Below are 21,047 nucleotides of genomic sequence, written 5' to 3'. Positions count from 1 at the left end.
AGGCCTGGGTCCCTCACTGCTCTCTCCGTACTCAGACGGGGCCACCGACCAGCCCCAGGGCCACTTCCAGCCAGCAGCAGGCTTGGGCCAGGCTGACTGAGCCAGCTCCTCTCCCTGTCTCCCTTCTCCTCCCCTAGAAAGGACCTCAACCACACTCCAAGCCGGCAGCCGACGCACAGGATGGGGGCGCCGGGAGAGGGCCCCCCTCTCCTCTAAGTGTCCCCTTGCCCACCTCGGGCCTACCTCAGCCTTCACCCCTCTGCCTGCTCCCAATCTGGGGACTCTTTGGGGTGGTCTCAGCTCAGTGACCTCTGGGAGGGGGTCCCTGCCCCCTCCTCCTCCTCTCAGGATTTCATTTGGGGTTCTCAATACTTGGTTACCTCATTATCCCTTTCTCTGCCTCTCTTGGCTTATTTTGGGGAATTAGGGGTGGGGAGGGTGAGGGGGTCGGGTCTGTGTTTCCGGGTTCTGGAGAGAATGATGATCCACAGGTGACCGTGATCACGTTTCCTTCTATCCTTCTTGTATTATTATTTTTATTTTTGTCTATTTCATAATATGGTTTTTAATCACAATGAATTGCCTGGGGTCTGTAAGAATGTGGGACTCTGATATTTCCCCCCTCCTCAGGTGTCAGTAGGGGGAGGCTCTGGGCCAGACCTTACCCCCAGCAACTTCCCATAGAGGCCAAAGCCCCCCATACTGCCCATCAGCTCTGCCTGCCCCTTCCGTTCTGGGCTTCCTGCTGCCCCCAGCTTTGCCTGGACACTGACTTCATTTGTGGTTCTCCCACTTCCTCTGCTTCTAAACTATGCAACCTGCAACGTGCTCCCATTCCGGACTCTACAACCTCTGACCTACACTGGTTCTAGACCACACAACCTTCAGCATGGTTTGATTTAGACCTCTCCCCCTCGTCCTCGTCCTCGTCCTCCTCCTCCTCCTCTTCCTCTTCCTCCTTCTTCTTCCTTTTTTTTTTTGAGACGGAATCTTGCTCTGTCACCTAGGCTGGAGTACAGTGGTGTGATTTCAGCTCACTGCAGCCTTCGCCTCCTGGGTTCAAGTAATTCTCCTGCCTCAGCCTCCCAAATAGCCAGGACTACAGATGCATACCACCACACCTAACTAATTTTTGTATTTTTAGTCGAGACAGGATTTCACTTGTTGTCCAGGCTGGTCTTGAACTCCTGACTGCAAGTGATCCACCTGCCTTGGGCTCCCAAAGTGCTGGGATTACAGGCTTGAGCCACTGCACCTGGCCCTGTCTTGATCTTGTAATAACCAGTTCTGGAACCAGATCACGCTCTAGTTCTCCTAGATTCTGAACCTCATGACCTGCTCCACTCACTAGTTCTGGACTGCACAACTTCTAGACCTTGCTGCCTCCGGGGTCCTGATTCAGCACCTGGTGATCTGCTATTTTCTCTGGTTCTAGAACTGACTTACAAGTGTCTTCTGACTTTAGACTTCATCCCGTAATTTCCCTTGGCTCTAAACTTCATAATTTCTAGACTCCTCTTTACTCAAGATCTGACTCCAAATTACCCAGGGTCTAGAATTCAGCCTTCAGTATCTTCTAAAAGCAGACTTTGCCTTATACATTTCCCTGGTTTTAGATATTACAACCCTCAACTCCTAATTCTAGATCTTATGGCTTCTGAATCTCTCTGATTCTAGAACTCAGACTTCAGGCTTTATTTATTTATTTATTTATTTAAAAAAAATATAGAGACGGAGTTTCACCATGTTGCCCAGGCTGGTCTCAAACTCCTGAGCTCAAGCAGTTCTCCCTCCTTGGCCTCACCAAAGTGCTGGGACTACAGGCATGAACCACTGAGCACAGCCAGGCTTTTTCTAATTCTAGTCCTTATTCTATAAATTCCTCTGCTTTTAAGCCTCACAGCTTCCAACTGCCTTTGATTTCAGATCCAAATTCCTCTGGTTCTATTAATTCAGCCTCCAAATGCTTCTGATTCTGGAGTCTAGACTTTGCCCTATAGATTCCCCTGGTTCTGAATCTTAAAACCACAACTCCCTAATTCCAGATCCCACCCTCCTAAATATATTCTGAGCTTCCCACCCCACTGAGCTTACTCGTTTCAACCTTCGGTCTTAAGTCTTCCCATTCCAGGCCCCTACCCTCTAGGCAGTGCTGCTCCTGGACTTCACGCCTCTCCATTCTCCTTGCCTACAATTTCTGTGTCCTAGAACCCCCTCCACTTCCCACCTCAGCCCGCCAGACATGCGCTTACCTTGACTTTACCCCAGATGTTTGGGGCACTTGGGGCTCCCTCACCCTTTGTGGGGCTTGCAATCCAAAGATGTCTCCAGCTACACAGGTACACATGCAGGCACAGCGCTGTCTGCATATTTCGGGTTGGGGAGAGAGGCCAGGACCCCTCAGCTCTCTGCCACCATCTATGTGCTTCCCTTACCCCACAGCTTTCTTTCCACAAATGGTGCTGTTCTTGGTCTCCCCCCTTAGCCCCATTTACCCCCTTTTTGGAAGGCACTGCTTGCTCTGTTTTGTGAGGGGGTGGCCTGTCCAGATTGGTGCTATGCGGGGGAGTCTCACCCCTCCCTCCCTCCCACAGGAGGTGATGTGGGCCCTAAATGGAGGGAATTGTGCTGGGCTAGGGACTGGACCAGCCACACTGGCTCTAAAATTCACCAGTCTCTATACCACCAAAAAGACCTCACCTTGGTAGGCACCAGAGCTCTGTGTATTGACTCATCTTTTGGATCTCCTCTGGGAGTGTGGGTACACTGAGTGGCTGGGTATACATGTTACTCTCTTTCTTTCTTTTTCTTTTTGAGATGGAATCTCCCTCTGTTGCCCAGGCTGGAGTGCAGTGGCACAATCTCAGCTCACTGCAACCTCTGCCACCCAGGTTCAAGCGATTCTCTTGCCTCAGCCTTCTGAGTAGCTGGAATTACAGACATGTGCCACTATTCCCAGCTAATTTTTGTATTTTTGGTAGAGACAGGGTTTCACCATGTTGGTCAGGCTGGTCTTGAACTCCTGACTTCAGGTGATCTGCCTGTCTCAGCCTCCCAAAATACTGGGATTGCAGGCATAAGCCATTGTGTCCAGCCCTTTCTTTCTTTCCTTTTTTTTTTTTCTTTCTTTCTTTCTTTCTTTGGAGACAGGGTCTCACTGCTGGAGTGCAGTGGTACAATCACAGCTCTCTGCAGCCTCCTGGGGTCAAGCAGTCCTCCCATCTCATACTTCCCAGTAGCTGGGACTACAGGCACATGCCACCAGCTCCAGCTAATTATTTTCATTTTTTGTAGAGATGGAACCTTGCCATGTTGCCCAGACTGGTCTCAAACTCCTGGGTTCAAGTGATCCTCCTGCCTCAGCCTCCCAAAGTTCTAGGATTATAGGCTTGAGCCACCACGCCAGCCCCATGCTACTTTCTGATTCTGTGTGTGTATGTGTGTGTGTGTGTGTGTGTGTGTGTGTGTGTATGCACTTGTGTACCCACATTGTCATTCTGTGTATGTGTGTGGGTCTCTACGACATTCCATGAACCTGTGTTGCAGGGGGTTGTGATTCCTTCTACACATGCATATTAGTATCTGGGTGAAATGATTCTGCCTTATATGTGTTTCTGGTTACTTTGGGTTTCTCTTCTTCTGAGTGTGGAAGGTGCTGTGATTTTTTTTTTTTTTTTTGTACCTGCATATGTCTGTATGATGTGATTCTCTATACATATGTGAGACTCTTTGATGCTGAAATTCTGGGTACCAATATGTGTCTGTGTGATGTGATTCCCCATAGTTAAGTGAACATGTGTGTGTCCCTAGATTCATGTGCAGGTGGATGTGTCTGTTGTCAGGTACGTCACTTTCATACCCTGCCCCCCCCACCACAGGATTGCACATAGGAATTTCTTTAAGGAAGAAAACCACTCTCAAGCCTTTGCACGTCCTGTTCCTTCTGCCTTAAATGCCTCTCTCCCTTCCCCTCTCCCCTCACTTGGTTATCTCCTACTTGTATTTCACATCCTGGTTCAGGTACCAGCTACTCCAGGAAGCCTTCCCTTCCTGCCCCAGTTGAATAAAGTCCCCCTAAAACCCCCTTTGGAAGTCCCATCACAGCACTAGGTACTCTGCCTGACTCTGAGTATTTGTTCGGTTTGTTTGTTTGTTGTTTTTTGAGATGGAGTCTCACTCTGTAGCCCAGGCTGGAGTGCAGTGGCACGATCTCGGCTCACTGCAACCTCTGCCTCCCGGGTTCAAGCAATTCTCCTGCTTTAACCTCCCTAGTAAGTGGGACTTTAGGCACACACCATCATGCCCGGCTAATATTTTGTGTTTTTGGTAGAGACGGGGTTTTGCCATGTTGGCCAGGCTGGTCTTGAACTCCTGACCTCAAGTGATCTGCCTACCTCGGCTTCCCAAAGTGCTGCAATTATAGACGTGAGCCACTGTGCCCAGCCCACTTTGAGTATTTGTAATGGAGTGAATATAAAAGTACTGTTCCGTGTCAGGCTCTCTTGGAAATGCTGTACTCATGTTATCAAACTCTCTAATCCTATATGATGGGCATAATTATTATCCCCACTTTATAGAGGTTGAAACTGAGGCTCAGAAGAGGTGATCACTTGCCCAAGGTCACAGAGTCAGGAAAGGATTTAGCTGGTCAAAGCCAGAATTCAAATCCTTTATGGCAGCCTCCTTTTCCCCCAACCCAAAAACAAACAAAACAAACCCAACGAAACGAAAGAAAAATTTACTAGCCCACCAAGATAGGCTCTGGCACATACAGAGGCAGTAGAGTGGGAAGTAAGGGGGCTGGGTGCGGTGGCTCACGCCTATAATCTCAGCACTTTGGGAGGCTGAGGAGGGAGGATCACAAGGTCAAGAGATCAAGACCATCCTGTCCAACATGGTGAAACCTCATCTCTACTAAAAATACAAAAATTAGCTGGGCGTGGTGGCGTGTGCCTGTAGTCCCAGCTACTCGGTAGGCTGAGGCAGGAGAATCTTGAACCCAGGAGGCGGAGGTTGCTGTGAGCTGACATCACACCACTGCACTGCAGCCTGGCGACAAAGTGAGACTCCATCTCAAAAAAAAAAAAAAAAAAGTGGGAAATAAGGACACAGGAATTAGCTGGGATCCCTGATCCTGGCTCTGTCACCTTCTTATGTTGCTGTGACCTTGGTCCAATGTGTTGACCGCTGCAAGTCTGTGACTTCATCTGTAAAATGGAGATAATGCTAATATCTACCCTTTAGGGTGATTGTTGTGCTTAGGGCCAGTGGGAGAGATGGAGTTAGACTAACAAGAGCTTTGGGAGTGGAATAGCTTGTGCTTCCAGGAGGGGAGCCAGAGTATAGCCTTGCAGGACTTAGCGCTGCAAGATGGCTTGGAAAGGACAGACAGGAAGGGTGGATGGTGTGTGGAGGTTGCAGAAGGGGTGGAATCTGGAGATGCTGCCTGAGGTTAGACTATTCAGGGTCTCTTAATCAAGAATTTGGGTTTTCTCCTAAGGGTACTAGGGCCGTGGAAGGCTGGGAACGAGGGGTATGTCATGGTCTTATGTCTTAGAAAGATCCCTCCACCGGCCGTGGTAGCTCACGCCTGTAATCCTAGCACTTTGGGAGGTCGAGGCGGGCAGATAGTTTGAGGTTGGGAATTCCAGACCAGCCTGGCCAACATGTAGTAAAATACAAAAATGAGCCGGGCATGGTGGCAGGCGCCTTGTAATCGCAGCCACTTGGGAGGCTGAGGCAGGAGAATCACTTGAACCCGGGAGACAGAGGTTGCAGTGAGCTGAGATCACGCCACTGCAGTCCAGCCTGGGCAACAGAGCTCGAGACTCTGTCGGGGGTGGGATGGGGTGGGGTGGGGGGGAACCCCTAGCTGCCATGTGAAGAATAAACTGGATGGAGGCAGAGTGCATGCAATCAATGCTGTGATCTCAGACAAGAGAACATGGAAAAAGACTAACAGGAGAGTTTGACAATGTAGGATTTGGGAAGCTGAACACAGGGAGAAAGGAGATGCTGCAACACACTTACGGTTCTTGCTCAGGACTTGAAATCCAGAGTGCTTTCAGTTAAAAACTCGAAAACACTGACCCGCTAGGTTGGATCTGTTTTGGCTTGAGAAACCACCTATTTTTCAGATGGGTAACTGAGGCCCTAGAGAGGAGGGGAAGATTTGTTCAAGGTCACACAGGTAGTTGACAATAGGGCTCGACGCCCGGGGCCCGCTCTGCGTAGGGCATGGCGCTGCCTTGCAAAGCAGCCACACCCACCAGCGACATTCACAACCCACCCCCCAACCCTAGAGGACAGCGGAGAAATCCCACTTTAAGAACCGAGAAACTTTTTACAGTCTTGGAACACGATAACTTTGGGAGCAGAGGCCACTCTGGTCTGTTTCCCCGCGCGACCCTTCTCTCATTTGCTATTGGCTCCTTCTACCAGGGGTACCGTCTGGGTACCTTCTGGTCACCTTGTCCTCCGCGCGCTCTATGGCGAGAGGGACCTGCGCAGGCGCGTGAAGGGTGCCTTCAGGGCCCGCGCTTTACGACACTTGTGCGGCAGCGGCGGCGGCCACCCGGCGCTCCTTCGCGACGGTTCGGCCGGGTGCCGCTGGCGGCCGTTGCCAGGGTGGGGGTCGCTTTGCGGCATGGCGATGGCGGAGGGCGAGCGGACTGAGTGTGCTGAGCCCCCCCGGGACGAACCCCCGGCTGATGGCGCTCTGAAGCGGGCAGAGGAGCTCAAGACGCAGGCCAATGACTACTTCAAAGGTGCGCCCGGCAGGCAGGGAGGGTGGACAGCGGCCCAGGCCGAGGGGTGCCGGGCCCGCGCGGAACCATGGCAACGCGGAGCGGCAGCCTAGGCGCGGGGCAGGCACTACCAAGTGACCGGGCGTGGGGAGGCCCGGGATGGCGTTACGAAGGAGAGGCATAGGGGACTTCGGAGAGTGATACCTAGGAGTGGCGTGCGGAGCGGGTGCTACTCAGTGGGGAGACCGAGGAGTGCGCCACCAAGTGTGGGGTGAGAGGGGGACCGAAATGAGGGCGCTACCAAACGTGAGGCCTGTAGAGGGCGCTACCAGGCAGTGACATGTGGTGGGGGAGTGAAGGCGCTACCGAATGGGGACCCCTAGGGTGGGTGCCGCCAAATAGTGGGTAGAGGAGGGACAGTCCCAATAGAGAAGGCAGTCGTCGGTGGGGGGGGGGAATGGATCATTAGATGGGAGGGAGCAAGGAAGTAGGAGATTTGGGGTGACCCAAGGAAAAGGAATGTGATGGTAGGGGCCTTGGGAGTAGGACTGGGGATCCCCAAGAATAGTATCACTTAGAATATTAAGAAATAGTCAAATGTGGGGCACCCATTCATTCATTAACTCAACAAATGTTTATTGAGTGCCTGTTACGTGCCAAGGACTGTCCTTGACTCTGGGGATATAGCAGTGAATGAGATGGATGTGGCCCTGTCCTTAGCTTGCAATTTTGCAGGTGAATCAGACATGAAAAAAACAATTAAGTAAAATACTTAAATTGTGATGAGTGCTTTGAAAGCAAACCAACCAGGTGTTGAGGTAGGGAGTAAGGGCTGGAGGCTACTTTAGATAGAGGGGGGTGGGGGAAGGCCTTTCTGAGCAGAAGGTATTTAAGCTGAAACTCAGAGAGGGAGAACTGGGAAGGATATTCAAGGTAAAGTGGACTGTGCAAAGGCCCTGGGGTAGGGAAGGAAAGGACGCTGGCATGGCTGGAGCTTTGGCTAGTTAGGGGGAAACTGATAACAAGATGAGATTAGGACAGAGGCTAGATCATGCAGGGTCTCCTAAGTCATTGTAAAGACTCGTTTGGATTTTTTTTTTTTTTTTTTTTTTGAGATGTTGTTTCGCCCTTGTTGCCCAGGCTGGAGTGCAATGACACCATCTCGGCTCACTGCAACCTCTGCCTTTCAGGTTCAAGCGATTCTCTTGCCTCAGCCTCCCTAGTAGCTGGGATTATAGATGCACACCACCACGCCCGGCTAATTTTTGTATTTTTAATAGAGACAGGGTTTCGCCATGTTGGCCAGGCTGGTCTTGAACTCCTGACCTCAGGTGATTCGCCTGCCTCCGCCTCCCAAAGTACTGGGATTACAGGCGTGAGCTACCGTGTCCGGCCCTACAAGAGGACACATTGAGTAAGGAGATGGGCCACTCTGGGCTGGAGAAGAATTTGGGCATGATCAAACTATGGTTGGGAATGGATGAGATCATCTAGGAAGAGGGTCTAGAGGGGGGACTTAGGACAGAACCCGAGCAGAAGTGGGGAAGGCTAAGGAGGAGCGCTTAGTGAGGTGGAAAGGAAGCCAGGAAAGGTGTCAGGAAGGCTGAGAGAAGAGAGTGCGTCTAGAAGAAAGAGCTGGTGCCCTGAGTCAGATGCTGCCAAGGCAAGCACTGGCCATTGGCTTTGAGTCCATGGATGCTGGTGGTGATGTTGACAGGAGCAGTTGTTGGGAAATGATGGGGGTGGTGGCAGCCAGGAGGGCGCTGAAGAGTGAATGGGAGGGGAGGAAGTGCAGACAGCAAATGTTAACAAGTGTTTGGAGTATTTTGGTTCTGAAGGGGAGTGGAGAAATGGAGGGGGGTGGTAAGAAGAGTGCAGTGTCAGGGGAAGATGGGTGTTTTGTAGAAATGGAAGAGAATCTGGTAGAGATGGAGAACTGATTCTGCATGAGAGAGGGGACTTGCCGAAGCAAAACCCTGGAGAAGGCGGGGGAGGAGGGGAGGGGGTGGGAAGAGTGAGGGGAGCGGAAAGGATATAGAGCCCTGGAAGAGAGCCAGGGAGAGTGTGGAGAAGTTTGATCCGGTGGCAGCAGTGATAGGGAGGTAGGGCCAGTGAGAGATGAGGCCAGAGGCAGAGCCTTGGAAGACAGAATGGGAAGCATGTGTGTTGTCCTGAGGGTGGTGGATGCCGTGGGAGGTTTTAAGAGCAGGGTGACATGGTTCAATTAGCGTTCAGAAAAGATCCCTGGCTGCCATGCACATACTGGATGCCAGGGTAAGACAGGAAGGAGACTAGATTGGTGGACAGGTGAGGGATGGTGATCGCCAATCCGGCTGGTGGGACAGAAATAGATTCAAGAAGTGTTTCAGAGAGGAAGTGAGAGTGGCTGCCTGGAGAGAGGGTGGACGGTACTCCAGGCAGGAAAAAAAAAAAAAAAAAAGGTGGCAAAGTCCCAAAGGCAAGCGGAGCTTGGCATGGAGGCCATGAGGGGGGCTGCAGTGTAGGGGCAGGAGGAGGTTATGATGAGGCTGCAGGGAACAGACTGTGAAGAGAAGAGTCGCAGGGAGGAGTCAGGGCTTTCTGGGGTGGGGGTGGGGCCTCTGGGGGAGCCCCAGGAGGTTCTGAGTAAGGAAAAGACAGGGTCAGGTTTGTGCTTTAGGAACACTCCTCTGGGGGGGAAGGACGGGAGGCTGCGAGGTCAGGTGGAGGCTGAGGCAGGAACCCGGGCAGGAGAGGCCAGGCCAAGGCTGGGTGGGACTGGAGGGTCAGAAGGGAGTGGCTGGATCTGAGAGATGCTCGGGAGGCTGACTTGGCAGAAAAAGTGAAATGACTGGCGGGCTTTGGGGGTTGAGTCCAGACGAGGCTCCCTGTCAGCTGGGTGAAGGGGTGGAAGGTAGACTTCCCTAGGATGGGAGCAGCCTGCACCGGGGTTGCTGCTGAGGTCAGGTCAGAATTCTGGGCCACAGCAGCCGCTGGGAGGAGCCCGTTGCCTCCCAGGACCGGGGATCCAGGCTCTCAGGAGTCCTGGGGCTGGGGAGCAGCCAGAGGGGCCTGGCACTGAGCTGGAGGAGGAGAACGGCCCTGCTGGCCCAGGCGCCTCCTGTCTGGCAGGCAGTAGCAGGCACAGAGCCCCAGGCTCCAGGGCTGTGGGAATAACAATGAAAAGAATAATTACAGCTCACCTTAATTTGAGCCTTGTGATAGCCAGGTAAGCCATGGGGTTTAATCCTCCCCAGGGGCTGGGTGATGGCTAGGAGTGGCCCTGTTTGTTTTATAAAGGAAGCAAGGCTCAGAGAAGCGAAACCACTCGCCCAAGGTCAGAGTGTGTGAGCAGCAGGGCCCGGATTTCCCCTTCCTCTACACGTGCTTGGCTCCCAAGTTCAGGTTCCTCTCAGAGCCATCCTGGCCCTGTTGAGGAGAAGAGCCGTCCCGGGCTCAGAGGACTGTCCCCTCAACTGTGGCTGGTTGCTCTGTAAGTTGAGGTCTATTCCAGAAGTGCTGGGGGCAGAGCCTGGTCCCTGTCTCAGGCCTGATTCCAAAGGACGTGTTTCAACTCTCTTCCCATCTCTCGAGACCTCAGTGCCCCACTTCTGTAAAATGGGGGGTGGGAGCTTATGCTTAACCCCTAAGAGACTCCAGGTTTAAGAGCTTGTGCAGAGGAAGCAGGTCATGGTTGAGAGCTCAGGCTGCCTGAGTTCAAACCCTGTGTCTTCCTCTACCTGCTCAGTGATGTGTGGACAAATGACTTAACCTCTCTGTGCCTCTGTTTCCTCACATCTAAAATGGAGAATGTCTTGAAGCTTAAATATGCTTCTGTTAGTAAAGTGCATAGAATAGGGCCAGGATGTGGCATGTGGATCGACCCCTGGAGTACAGGCTCCTCCCATTTCCTCTTATTCCGTTCACTTCCTCCCTTTAGTCATTCATGCATTCACTTCTTCTGATCGCTTCATTTGCTGCAGCCAGTTTTCTTACACGAGTTCATAAAACCCTCACAGCCACCCAGTGAGGCAGAGCTCAGAAAGAGGGGGCTGTTTGCCTGTGGCCTTGTGTTAGAGATCTGCAGAGCCAGGTGTCAGGCCCTGAGACTCCACGCTCCCCTCCCTGTGCCACTTGAGTAACAGCTTCCCTGGCAGGAATGCTGGCCGGGCAGCCTCTGGACCACAGCCAGGAGGCCTGAAGGAGTCCTCGAAGGCACTGGCATTCCAGGGAGGGTCAGTCAGATTTGGGCTGCCTGGTTCTGCCCTTGCTTGTTTCTGGGAAGTCCCGGGCCCTGCCCTCCTGGGGCTCACAGCTCTGGAGGGACACACTCATTACCTAATGGTGACAATGAGAGTGGACATGGCTGGCACAGGAGAGCCCAGGGGCTGTGGCAGTCCAGTCTCTAAGGCTGTGCAAGCCTTGGCTCTCCTGCCTGTCAAATGGGCACGAGGGAGGAATCAAGCCTGGCTCTGCAGGTGCAGACAGGGCATTTGACCTTGAACAAGACCTCCATGGTTTATCTGTAAAATGAGCACCAGATGGTCCTTACTCAAGTGGAGATGAGGATTCCACAGGTCAGGCTGTACTGAGCACCGCTGTAGCTCATCTCAGATAAAATCTGACCTCTCCTCCTTGCCAGATGTCACATCCTGTCACTCCACACTTAGAACATCCATGCCCGGGCCTCGCTGTGGCTGCCCGGGTCCCAGGGATCTGTCCCACCAGCCTCCCTGCCTCACTTGTCTTCCCCCTGCGCACTCCACCCAGCCACCCTAGCTCTCACTGGCCCTGAGACAAGGGTCGCCCCCCTCTGGGCTTCCACCTGGCCCTGGGCCTCAGCATCTGCTCTTCTTCCTATCAAAGTGCTCTTCCTTCAGTCTGCTGCTAGTGCCCCGCTTGGGGCTGGAGGAATGGGCGGGCGGGGATGTGGAATCTGTTCACTCCTGGAGATTGTGGCTGACAGGACAAGCCCTGAGCTAGGTTCGTTGGGACGGGCAGGAGGGGCAGGCTGTAGAGATGCCTCTGGGCTTAGCATGGCCCTCAGCTTCCCCATTTGTGAGTGGGGAGACTGGCTACCACCCAGCCCAGGGCCTGTCCTCACGGGGTCGGAGCACTGCCTCATCCCTCTTTCCATCTCCACAGCCAAGGACTACGAGAACGCCATCAAGTTCTACAGCCAGGCCATCGAGCTGAACCCCAACAATGCCATCTACTATGGCAACCGCAGCCTGGCCTACCTGCGCACCGAGTGCTACGGCTACGCACTGGGAGACGCCACGCGGGCCATCGAGCTGGACAAGAAGTACATCAAGGGTTATTACCGTCGGGCTGCCAGCAACATGGCGCTGGGCAAGTTCCGGGCCGCGCTGCGAGACTACGAGACGGTGAGCTGGGGAGTGGGCCAGGCCTGGTGTCTGAGCCAGGCGGATGTCGAGGGCTTGGCTGGGGTGGGGCGGGTGTGAGGGGCCGTTCACACCTCTGCTCACCACTTACTCAGCCAGCAAGTGCCCGAGGGGCACTGGCCCAGGCCACAGCTGTGCTCAGCCATCTCACACTTTGTGACCCTGGGCTAGTTACCCCGCTTCTCTGCGCCTTCCTTTCCACATCTGTGAAATGAGGAGAACAAGGGGTCAGTCTCAAGGGTAGCTGTGAAGAAAAGTGAGCTTCTGCCTTTCACATGAGTAGACCAGTGTCCGACACGGGTTGGTGTCCTGTGATGCTTCACCTGCTGTTTATTGTCGCTGTTAATACCAGTGCTGGACAGGAGCCACACACCCTTCCTTCTTCTAGTGGAGCTTATCTTTCAGGGGCAGGGAGAAGACCCACCACTGAATAAGTTAGCAAGACAATTGCAGGTGACGATCTGCATTTTGCAGAAAATAGGGCTTTCCAGCGTGGTGGCTCTCGACGGTAATCCCAGGACTTTGGCAGGCCGGGGTGGGAGGATTGCTTCAGCCCAGGAGTTTGAGACAAGCCTGGGCCACATAGGGAGGAGACCTCATCTCTACAAAAAATATAAAAATTAACCAAGCATGCTGGTGCACACCTTTAGTCCCAGCTACTCAGGAGGCTGAGGCAAGAGGATCAATTGAGCCCAGGAGCTCAAGGCTGCAGTGAGCTATACTCTCACCACTGCACTCCAGCCTGGGTGACACAGTGAGACCCTGTCTCAAAAAATGAAAAGAAAAGAAAAAGTAGGAAGGGCGATACACTGCCAGGGACAGCAGACGGGATATGTGTGATATGCTGATGAGGGGGGCACCTAGGGCACAGTGAGAATTTGCTAGTGCCCTCACCCACCTGATGATAATCCCGACGGCATGAGGCCGTGCAGAGCGAGCACACACCTTCACATCAGATATGCTCTGCACCTTCCTTCAGGGAGACTGGCTCAATCATCGCAGGAACCTGGGAAGGGGAAACAGATTACTCCCGTTGCACAGATGAGGAAACTGAGGCCCCCAAGGGGTGAAGTCACCTGCCCAGTGACCCCCACCTGGTTAGTAGCAGAGCTGGGATTCGAACCCAGGAGGCCTGGCCCTCAGGGCCTTCTCTCTCCCACTTCAGAGTCCCCTTTGTGAGAAGGGGTTGTGTGCTTGGCCTGCAAGCTGGGTTAGTGCAACAGGGGCTTGGTCAGTGTGTGCCGAGTGGATTGTTATCCTGCCCCCACATGGCACTTCCTCCTTCCGTTGCAGCCATCACACTCAGAGCTGTTTCTGTCATGTAGAGAGGGGCAACCAAGGAGCTGAGAACTGAAGAGTCTGCAGTTGGTGGGGGGCTGAGAGCACGAGTCTGCCATTGGTGGGAGCCAGCTCAGACAGCTGGACTGGCTGCTGGCTACTGGCCTGATTGGAGGGTGGCCTTCAGGCCAGGTGAAGGCTTAAGCCAAGCACGGGGCCAGGGGACACATGTCAGGATGGGGACAGAGATGTCGTGGGGATTTGGGGTGGCACCTAGGAGGGTGGGGGCAGGGGCAGCAGAGCAGAGTCCTTCCCAGCTTGGACTCTCAAGCCATTCTTGGCCAAGCCCCTCCCTCGTTGTCTCTTGGTGTCTAATCTAGAAAATGGCGACAAGAGGAGTGGCCGTCTCCTGGGTGGCTGTGGGTGTTATGACGTGGTCGAGTAAAGGTCACTGGGGCTGCAGGGCTCAGTAATGAGTAACCAAGAACAGTCGGTGTTGGATTGGGGCAGGGCTCCAGGTGGGAAGGGGCCCTGGGGAGACAGTGGGGCAGAAGAGAGGAGCCCCAAGGACAGGTTTAGGGCAGGGTCTTCGTCCTGTGTGGGGCTTCAGGAGCTTCTTTCCACATGGTAAGGAGCAGGGGCTCTTTTCAAGGCTCTGGCCCAGTCTAGGGCCCATCCCCACATACTCCCTGAGGCTGGACTGGTCGGCTCCAGCCGTCTTGCGGGTGTGCCACGTCTGAGCTGTGTCCCAGGCCTGGCAGATGGCAGGGAGGGTTGAGGGGGTGGGGAATTCAGAGTCTTCTGAAGAACACCCAGCACCTAAATTGTGATGGCCCATTTCCCCATGGGGCCTCTCCCAGCAGCATTGGGGCCCCCCGCATGAGCCTGAGGGCTTACCTGTCACCAGGCTATCCACATACCTGCAGGCCTTCAGCCCTGCTCCCTTCTGCACAGTTCCTCAGCCTCCATGTGCCCTGGGGCAGCTCATCTTCCCAAGACTCTACCTCCTGCTTGCCAGATGTTAGAGTTTCCTCTTAGACCAGGAGCTCACCAGGGAAGCAGAGCAAAGACATAACCTCGGTTATGTCCCCTTAGCCTCAGTTTCCTCAGCTGCCGGCTCACTCTCGGCCCAGCGCTGCTGGGAGCCCTTTGTATGCCTGAATTCACGCTGAGGCCTAGAGAGGGAAAGTCCCTCCTCCAAGGTCACCCAGCAGAAAAGTGGCAGAGCTGAGACTTGAGCCCCCAGTCCATGCTTGTGACTGTTCCTGGGCCACAGCCAGTTGAACGATTTTAGCACTTTTCTCCTCATCAAATAGAGAAGAAAAAATGGTTCATTGTTTGGAGGAAGTGTGTATCAGTATTGTTTTGTGAAACACAGATCCGATGTGTGTTGGATGTGTTATAAAAATCCCTATTTTACGTGTGGGCTGCAGGCAGAGGTCTGAGGTCAGCAGTGCAGGGGTTGGAGGGGCAGGCTCTGGGCTCAGGATGCCTAGGTTCGCAGCCAGCTCAGATTGGATAGCAGCTGTGTGACTCCCAGTACCTTTTCTCCCAGGCCTCAGTGTCCTCATCTCTTAAAGGAGGTGAGAATATAGGAATAACAACCAAAGTGTTTTTTCTTTCTTTCTTTTTGTTTTGAAACAGTCTCACTCTGCTGCCCAGGCTGGAGTACAGTGGCACAAATCTCAGCTCACTGCAACTTCCACCTCCTGGGTTCAAGCGATCCTCCCACCTCAGCCTCCCGAGTACCTGGGACTACAGGTGGGCATCATCATGCCCAGCTAATTTTTGTGGAGATGGGGTTTCACCATGTTGCCCAGGCCGGTCTAAACTCCTAGGCTTAAGTGATTTGCCTACCTTGGCTTCCCAAAGGGCTCAGATTACAGGCAGGAGCCACTGCACTCAGCCCCAAAGTGTTTTTTCTGTTTTTTGATTCAACAATTAACACAGAAAGTTTCTGTGACTGCTGGTCACCAAAGGGAGTGGGGATTTCCCCCTACCCGCAGCTAAGCAGTGGATTCTGCAGTGGACACCAGCTGGGTGTTCTCTAATTAAATTAATTCTGCCTCTGTCTGTCTAGAGATAGCATTAGATTCCACAGGTTGAGAAGTCAGTCCCCACTCGTCCCTCGTTTCTGATGCTGATCACAAGACCTAGGTTATTTGCCAGTGATTCTGACTGACTGGCTATTAATTAGGGTTCCTGTGACCCAGTCCTTGGGTTCAGTTAATTTGCTAAAAAAGGGAAACACGTTTACCCATTTATTATAAAGGATGCAACAAGGGATACAGATGAGGAGATGCGCGGGGTGACGTGTAGGATGGAGCGCAGAGCTTCCGCACCCTCTCCTTGTGCACCACCCTTCAGGAACCTCCATCTATTCAGAAGCTTCCTGGACCCAGTCCTTTTGGGTTTTTATGGAAGCTCCATTATATGATTAACGATACCATTGGCCATTGGTGATCAACTTAACACCTTCAGCCCTTCTCCCCTCCCAGAGGTTGTAGGGTGAGGCTGAAACATTCCAACCTTACAGTCCCACTTTGGTCATTCCAGTGACCAGCCCCCATCCATCCTGAAGCTACGTAGGAGGTGGCTAGCCATTAGTCAAGATGTGAGCATACAAAAATATCACTTTGGAGATTCTAAAGATTTTAGGGGTTGTGTGCCACGAAACAGGATGTGATGAATATCAAACCTGTTTCACAGTACCACAGTCTACCCATGTTCTTCAAACACAGTTCCCTTATATCAAAAGAATATACAACTCAAAAGGTGCTACTGGCCAGTTTGTTACTAGAACTACATTCAGTCATTAGTAATTAGTCTAGTCCATCATGTTATATGATTATGCCTCCCAGGGTGAGACCAGTCAGGTTTGCAGGTTTTTCTTCAACCTTGTCAGTTTCCAGAAGCAGGTGCGATCTCAACAAATACATAGCGTCCCCCTTTCAGGCACTAGGTGTAATTGAGGTAAGAGGCAGTGTCACCTCTTGCTCTGAGCCTCTTTCAGAGTATTAATGTAATAATTGATTTTTCTGAATTCATGACTCATTTATTCATTCCTTTACCCTCAGCTCCTGTTCCCCTGTCTCTTCATTTATACCCATTGTCCTAAAGGAAGAAACTGAGGCAAAATTAATATAAGTAGAAATTTTATTTGGAACAAGGTTGAGGACCAGCCTGGGAGCCATTTCCACACTATCTTGGGAAATGCTCCAGAGAGCAGATAGGCTCAAGCTTTTAAAGGCAAAAGGATAAATCAGGAGAGCAGTGATTACAAAGGGTGTTTTTCAGGAATTCTCATTGATTTACAAAAATAACATTGATTAATACTTGGTTCTGGGTTGCTCAGTTACAGGGTGTAAGTTACGGCATCCGTGTATGGCGTTGTTAGGTTGATGTGTAGCTGTTTGTGGCATGGGTCAATCTCAAGTCCACAGAGTAAGTGGCTTTGGGGGATGAGTATTTTTCTCAAGCTGGTGAGTGAGACATGACTGCGCTCTGATTCCAGTTCCTCTCTGGGCTTGATCATTTAAAGGGGGTTTGCATTACTCAAGAAAAAGTTTCTTTTCTTTCTCATTTTTCTCTTTTGATCAAAATGTTTCTTCTTGAAAGCAGTGATCAAAGTCTGAGTGTCAGGGTGCCCCTCTCACTGGGAAGGCTCACTCCAGGACAGCCCTGTTCCATGTGGGGAGCGGGGAGGAGATGGCTCAGTGAGGAATTTTCAGTGTCCAAAAGTTGAATTAGGATGGCCTTACAGGGTGGCAGCAAGAAGACCTGAGTCCAGTCACTGATTTATACAGCTGCTGCTGCGCGCCGAATCATCTCTCGGCTTCAGAATACCATGATTTTTGTTTTCTTGGAAGAAGCAAAACAATAAGATTAGTAATTTAAATAGTAGAAATATAATACACATAAGGATTATAATGAAACAGAATGTATATGCCAGAATGAAAAACAGAGCCTTTTCCAATTAGGGAGCCAACTAAAAACATCATGAGGAAAATTAGACCCAGCTTCTGCTTTGAGTTCTTGGTGTGACCAAGATAGAATTCAAGACTCACTACAAATTGTAGGCAAATAATAATAAACAAAAACAATGGTCAGAGCTAGAATCTAAACACACATGTGCTTCTGAAGCATAATTGTTCGGTCTCCAGTCCCTCAGTTTTACCAAAGACAGATCATAGCAGGACGCTTTGTTCTCAAAATAAGTTTTAGTGTTATACTTTATTTGTGTAAAGTACAGCAAGATTAGTAACTGACCATATAGACTCCTTTTAAGTTGACTTTCCTGGAACTTTTTAATGAGGAATTTCAGATGAGACTTTCTGTTTGTTTGTTTTTTAACAGTCTTGCTCTGTCCACCCAGGCTGGAGTGTAATGGCATGATCTCAGCTTATTGCAGCCTCTACCTCGTGAGTTCAAGCAATTCTCCTTCCTTAGCTCCTGAGTAGCTGGCACTACAGGCATGTGCCACCACACCCACATAATTTTTGCATTTTTAGAAGAGGCAGGGTTTTACCATGTTGGCCAGGCTGGTCTCAAACTCATGACCTCACATGATCCGACCACCTTGGCCTCCCAAATGCTGGGATTGCAGGATGAGCCACTGCTCCCGGCCTAGATTAGACTTTTAAAAGCCTCTTGAAGCTGTGAAGCCAAACCAAAGATTCACCATCAGACTGTACAAATTAGGTGAATTTCTCTCTTCTCGAGGTCCCAAAATATCTTGAGGTTCCTAGGCCTGTCAGAAAATGACTTTTTTTTTTTTAAGACAGTTTCTTGCTCTGTTGCCCAGGCTAAAGTGCAGTCGTGCAGTCATGGCTCACTGCAGCCTCGACTTCCTGGGACCAAGCAATACTCTCACCTCAGCCTTCCTAGTTGCTGGAACTACAGGCATGCACCACAAAGCCCCGCTAATTTTTGTGTTTTTTGTAGAAACAGGGTTTCACCATATTACCCAGGCTGGTCTCAAACTCCTGGACTCACACAGTCTGCCTGCCTCAGCCTCCCAGAATGCTGGGATTACAGTCTTGAGCCACCACCAACCAAAGTACTTACTGAAAGGTCAGGGACCTTGTAAGGGAACTGTGTAGGTAACATACCAGGCCACTGTTTTTTCCAGGTCATTGGGTTTGTAAAGTCAGCCCCAGTCTTTGAAAGCAGTCGGGTCATATCCGAAAATATGCTATTCCAGTCGAAGCCTTGGTCAAATAACCAGTGTTTTCAGCATGTCCTGTTATAAAAGGAAACAGATTCTTATTGTTTTCTTATGCAAACAACTATATTGCAGTAAAATAAGAATATTCATGAATAGTTTGTGAATTCTGGAGAAATTAGCTAGAGAGAAAGGTATATGTTTCAGTTTTGCTCACAAAAATATACTTTACCGGCCAGGGGTGTGGTGGCTCACACCTGTAATCCCCAGCCCTTTGGGAGGCCAAGGCAGGAGAATCACTTGAGCCCAGGGGTTCAAGACCAGACTGGGTAACACAGTGAAACCCTGCCTCTATTGAAAGAAAGTTACTATTATTTTTTTAAATAAAATAAGAAATAGAACCAGGCATGGTGGCACATGCCTGTAATCCTAGCTACTCGGGAGGCTGAGACACAAGGAGAATTGCTAGAACCCAGGAGGTGGAGGTTGCAGTGAGCCAAGATTGTGCCACCGCACTCCAGCCTGGGCAACACTGAAATCCTGTCTCAAAAAAATTAAAAAAAAATTTTTTTTAATGAGTAAAATAAGTAAAAAGCAAAATAAAATATATGTGTATACTTTACCCAATCGTTACAAGCTATAAATAGCTCAAAAGAAAAAAATTTTCTTAACCCTGGAAAATAAAACATAAAAGGAATCAGCACTGTTTCAAACAGAAAGCCATAAAAATCACCTCAGTCCTCCATCAGTTCTGGCCTATGAACAAGTAATTAATTTTTGTTCTGCTTGATATTCTATTAAAAATCTTCATGAACCATCATCTTTTTGTTACAGTTCTGAAAGTTTTTACCAAGTTCAATGGTATAATCCCCAAAGTTATCAGAAACCATTATTATTGTAAAACAATAATTGCCTGTATATGACAAAGGACTTAGAATAGCCATGGTTAAAGACTCAAGTGACCAGGAAATTTGGTTATTTCTACATCATGCAGTTTAACATTATAATCAGAATTATGGCCAGGTGTGGTGGCTCACGCCTGTAATTCCAACACTTTGGGAGGCCGAGGTGGGCAGATCATGAGAGGTCAAGAAATGGAGACCATCCTGGCCAACATGGTGAAACCCCATCTCTACTAAAAATACAGAAATTACCCAGGCGTGGTGGTATGTGCCTGTAGTCCCAACTACTCAGGAGGCTGAGGCAGGAGAATCGCTTGTACCTGGGAGGTGGAGGTTGCAGTGAGCCGAGATCAAGCCACTGTATTCCAGGATAGGTGACAGAGCGATACGCCATCTCAAAAAAAAAAAAAAAAAATGCTGGGCGAGGTGGCTCAAGCCTGTAATCCCAGCACTTTGGGAGGCCGAGGCGGGCAGATCACCTGAGGTCAGGAGTTCAAGACCAGCCTGGCCAACATGAAGAAACCCCTTCTCTACAAAAAATACAAAAAATTAGCCGGGCGTGGTGACACGTGCCTATAATCCCAGCTACTCAGGAGGCTGAGGTAGGAAAATCACTTGAACCCAGGAGGTGGAGGTGGAGGTGAGCCGAGCTCACACCATTGCACTCCAGCCTGGGCAACAAGAGTGAAACTCGGTCTCAAAAAAAAAATAATAATAATGATAAAATAAATAAATAAAACCCTTTTTAAAAAATCAGAATTATAACTGATAACATAGACCAAGACATGGTTTTTTTTTTTTTTCATAAATCTATACAATTTTAGAACATATATTAATGACATTCATACAAATACAACAAAAAAGTTCAACATCATTTCCTATGTGACAATACTTCCTTTATGGTTTTTACATCCCAAATAAGCCTAACATGTTCTCTCTTGGACTTCCACAGGCCCCAACATTCGAGGTCAAAAAAGCTTAATTTTAGAATTTGAAATTTGATTTTTTTTTTTTTTTTTTTTTTTTTTTTTTGAGACAAAGTCTCATTCTGTGGCCCAGGCTGGAGTGCATTCACACAATCTTGGCTCACTGCAACCACTGCCTCCTGGAGTCAAATGATTCTTGTGCCTCAGCCTCCGCTGGGATTACAGGCATGTGCCACCACACCCAGCTAATTTTTTTTGTATTTTTAGTGGAGATGGGGTTTTGCTCTGTTGGCCAGGCTGGTCTTGAACTCCCAGCCTCAATTGATCCTGCAGGTGCACACAACGATGCCCAGCTAATTTTTTTTCTTTTTCGTAGAGATGAGGTCTTGCTGTGTTCCCCAGGCTGATCTCGAACACCTAGACTTCTGCCTCTGCCTCCCAAAGTGCTAGGATTATAGGTGTGAGCCACCATGCTTGGCCTGCTTGAGCTTTTAAAGAAAAAAAGGACAAATCACAAGAAGGATGATTATAAGAGGTGTTTTTCAGAAAATCTCATTGATTTACAGAAATAACATTGATTAATAATTGGCCATCCATGGTGGAACTAGAGGGTATGACGTGAGATGTCTGGTGGCTGGTGGCAGCCT

General features: G+C 50.4%; 2 protein-coding genes across 8 annotated transcripts in view; both read left to right on the top strand.

Moving 5' to 3' along the window:
• HIF3A (hypoxia inducible factor 3 subunit alpha) overlaps window positions 1-2,173 on the top strand; it is a 44,150-nt gene extending 41,977 nt beyond the window's left edge. For all 7 annotated transcript variants that reach the window (XM_039466787.2, XM_039466790.2, XM_074386164.1 and 4 more), the window contains one exon: window positions 3-2,173. In XM_039466787.2, coding sequence (XP_039322721.1) covers window positions 3-100 — 98 coding nt within the window. In that variant the 3' untranslated portion in view covers window positions 101-2,173. The remainder of the gene's footprint in view (window positions 1-2) is intronic.
• A 4,377-nt stretch (window positions 2,174-6,550) lies between these two features.
• Window positions 6,551-21,047, top strand: part of PPP5C (protein phosphatase 5 catalytic subunit) — a 39,086-nt gene continuing 24,589 nt past the window's right edge. The window contains exons 1-2 of the mRNA XM_003940266.4: window positions 6,551-6,767; window positions 11,871-12,112. Of these exons, the coding sequence (XP_003940315.1) occupies window positions 6,647-6,767; window positions 11,871-12,112 (363 nt within the window). The 5' untranslated portion in view covers window positions 6,551-6,646. The remainder of the gene's footprint in view (window positions 6,768-11,870; window positions 12,113-21,047) is intronic.

The sequence above is a fragment of the Saimiri boliviensis genome, chromosome 14 (assembly GCF_048565385.1).
Source record: "Saimiri boliviensis isolate mSaiBol1 chromosome 14, mSaiBol1.pri, whole genome shotgun sequence".
Classification (NCBI taxonomy): domain Eukaryota; kingdom Metazoa; phylum Chordata; class Mammalia; order Primates; family Cebidae; genus Saimiri; species Saimiri boliviensis.
This window is presented reverse-complemented; position numbering and strand designations above follow the sequence as displayed.